We start from the raw sequence: 2,719 nt of genomic DNA on the forward strand, positions 1-2,719 counted from the left end.
CACACACACACACACACACACACACACACACACACACACACACACACACACACACAATTTTGACCATGGTAAGCGGCTGAATATGTAATATTCACCGTATTTCTTTGACAGAAACTGCTCGTAGCCTGGCAGATCCTCGGCAAGAGGCGCCTCCGGTCTTCCGTGCCCGCGACCTCTATTCGCCTTCTTCGGTTTCTTAAATCCGGCAGGCCCTCCGTCGGCTGTGCAGTGCTTGTTCCCATGAACCTTCGTCGCCCCCTGTCCGCCTCCTCCGTTACCAGCACCGCCAGTGTTACCTCCCTGACTACCAGGGCTGCTGTTACCTCTCACGTTGCCTCCATTCTTTCCTGGCATCGCTGTGATGCCGGCGAAAGCGAATGCAAACATCACCATCAGCGTCTGCAGCTTCCAATTTGCTCGCGCCCTCCCCGCCTTCGCACGCACTAACACGCGCAGTACCCTGTTCAAGCCCATGGTCGTATAGTCTTCGTGTGTTCGCACGCGCCCGTTCGCTGGTAATCACACAAGGCGTTACTGCGCTGCTAGCTTTGCTTGGGCCTTCCTCGGTGTCCTGACCTCGTTTCAGGTCAACCCTGGGAGTCAGCAACACCTGTTTCCGCTTCCGATTGCGTCTCTAGCTCCGCGGTGACGTCGTTTTGTGTGACTCACACCACTGGTCCACAGACTCTTCCACTGCTGTTGTTGCCGATATGGCGTCTACGCGCGCGTACTATCGACGTAGACGTACTTTCGCTGGATGGCGGTAAGATACGTTCAGCGCTAACCGCAGCGACTTATAAACGGCGTCGTCATTTCTTCGACCTAGAAGACATGCTCGACTGATCAATGATCGCGAACGCGAGATAACGCGGGCGGAACGTTAGAGCGCTGAGTGGAACATACCGGTTGTTGGTGGAGGCCGGGTAGCACAAGGAAAAAGAAACTAGTCACGAGTCTCTATCCGATTGACTGTATTAATTCATACGTGATTATTTGGCATCATGCGTGAATAATAATAGATAATGATATTATTGTTCTAAGTTATAGATAAAGTATAAGTTAGAAAGCTATTATTATATTACTATTATTATAGTTAGTATACTATTAGTATAAGCTAAATAAGTTATAGATAATAATATTATTGTGAATAATATGGGTGCTGAATCTGAGTAAACGTGAGGGGGATTCGTGTACAATAAAGATTGTATAATGATTATAAAAGTAATACATTTTGTTACTGTATGTGTGTATTGTTTGTTGTTGCTGTTGTCGCTACAGGCCTAGTTACTGCAGCTGTTGTCGTTAATGTTCGTAAGAATTATAGAAAATGCGAATTTTAGAAATTGAACTTAATTATTGGTTTTAGTGTTCATTCTACTACTGTTTCACTTCACTGATTTACCGTCCCCTCAAATATACACACACCTTCGCGTCTATATTGTACGTATTCGTGTCAAGTATATTTCCTGGTTCGTCAATACTACTTACTGAATGTCTCGCGTCATGTATAGTGCCCGGCTAGATATATTGTTGGTCCGACAGCTATTGCGTTTGAATCTCCATATCTGTTTCATTCTAGCAAGCCTCTCACGCAAACCTCAGCTCAGCGCGAGCGTTAATAAATAACTAAATATATATATAATCTTGTACATACCTATATATCTATACCTATAATGATATATATATCCAATATATATATATATATATATAATATTTAATCTATTTATTATTTATTATTTATAACGAGCGATATTAACCAGCTGTCCGTCTCTGGCAGACGATGAACTGTACACACATTAATGATACTACACCTATATGTTTCTGCCGACACGATAAGCCAGCACGCTTCACGTTGCCCGGACGGCACACAGCTGACGTTGCACGATCCCGGGAGCACGTTGTTGACGTGACCCAGACCGCGGTCAGCGGCCGTTGCGAACCAGTGAGCGGCAACAATGAGGCGGGGGCGCGCCGCACGCAGCAGCAGGCTGCGCGGTTAAACAGAGAGTTCAACACCATTAAGCGTTAAGCAACTATAGGCTGAACGGAAGCACTGGGCCGGAACGTACCCTGGTACGGGTTCGGATATACCCGTGGAACGTATCCCTGGTCTATGCTAATATGCCGGACGCGTACTCGCCTACTCGCACTAACCGAGTTAGGAATTCGCACTTACGCCTACCGGCCTGAACCCTAACCTAACCTATACGCCATAACCGCTAAACCTAAGCCGGCCGGTCACAAACGGTCGAAACGAATTTTGTCTGGGGAGCCCCATAACAATATTGTCGTGGGCGCAGATCATTGCAACATGGCGGCCGAAATATAACTTTCGAGAGTGGTCACAAGGGGCAACGACACAATATAAAGATGGTTTGAGCGATGGGGACAGCGACAGAAAAAAAAGATATGTACGTGGTTATGTCGTGGGTGTGTCGCAAGTCAAGTCGGGCGTCAGTCCGTGAGAGTGTCGGGGTGCCATTGTCCGGCGGCTCGTTTCACAGTGAACAGGTCTGGTTACGTTCGTGGATGACGTCTAGGAACAGTCGTGGCGAAGGGCGCACAACCAGTCGTATGTCCATTATCGAGAGTCACGCGCACGCGTTCGTATCCCCCGACTATATAACGAGGCCCGATCTGTGCCCTGCCATTTGCTGCAAGAGATTTTCCAGCTGGAATAATCGAAGTTCTACCCGAATGTTTTGACCATTCTCGTCAC

General features: G+C 47.4%; 1 protein-coding gene across 1 annotated transcript in view; it reads right to left on the reverse strand.

Annotated features, from left to right (window-relative positions):
* The window catches only part of LOC106806033 (crustapain-like), a gene marked incomplete in the record, with an annotated part of 9,508 nt that extends 7,643 nt beyond the window's left edge, over positions 1-1,865 (reverse strand). The window contains 2 exon segments of the mRNA XM_014807875.1: positions 96-822; positions 1,792-1,865. Of these exon segments, the coding sequence (XP_014663361.1) occupies positions 96-474 (379 nt within the window).
* Between the last annotated feature and the right edge of the window lie 854 nt (positions 1,866-2,719).

The sequence above is a fragment of the Priapulus caudatus genome, unplaced genomic scaffold, assembly GCF_000485595.1.
Source record: "Priapulus caudatus unplaced genomic scaffold, Priapulus_caudatus-5.0.1 Scaffold137, whole genome shotgun sequence".
NCBI classification, from domain to species: Eukaryota; Metazoa; Priapulida; class Priapulimorpha; order Priapulimorphida; family Priapulidae; genus Priapulus; species Priapulus caudatus.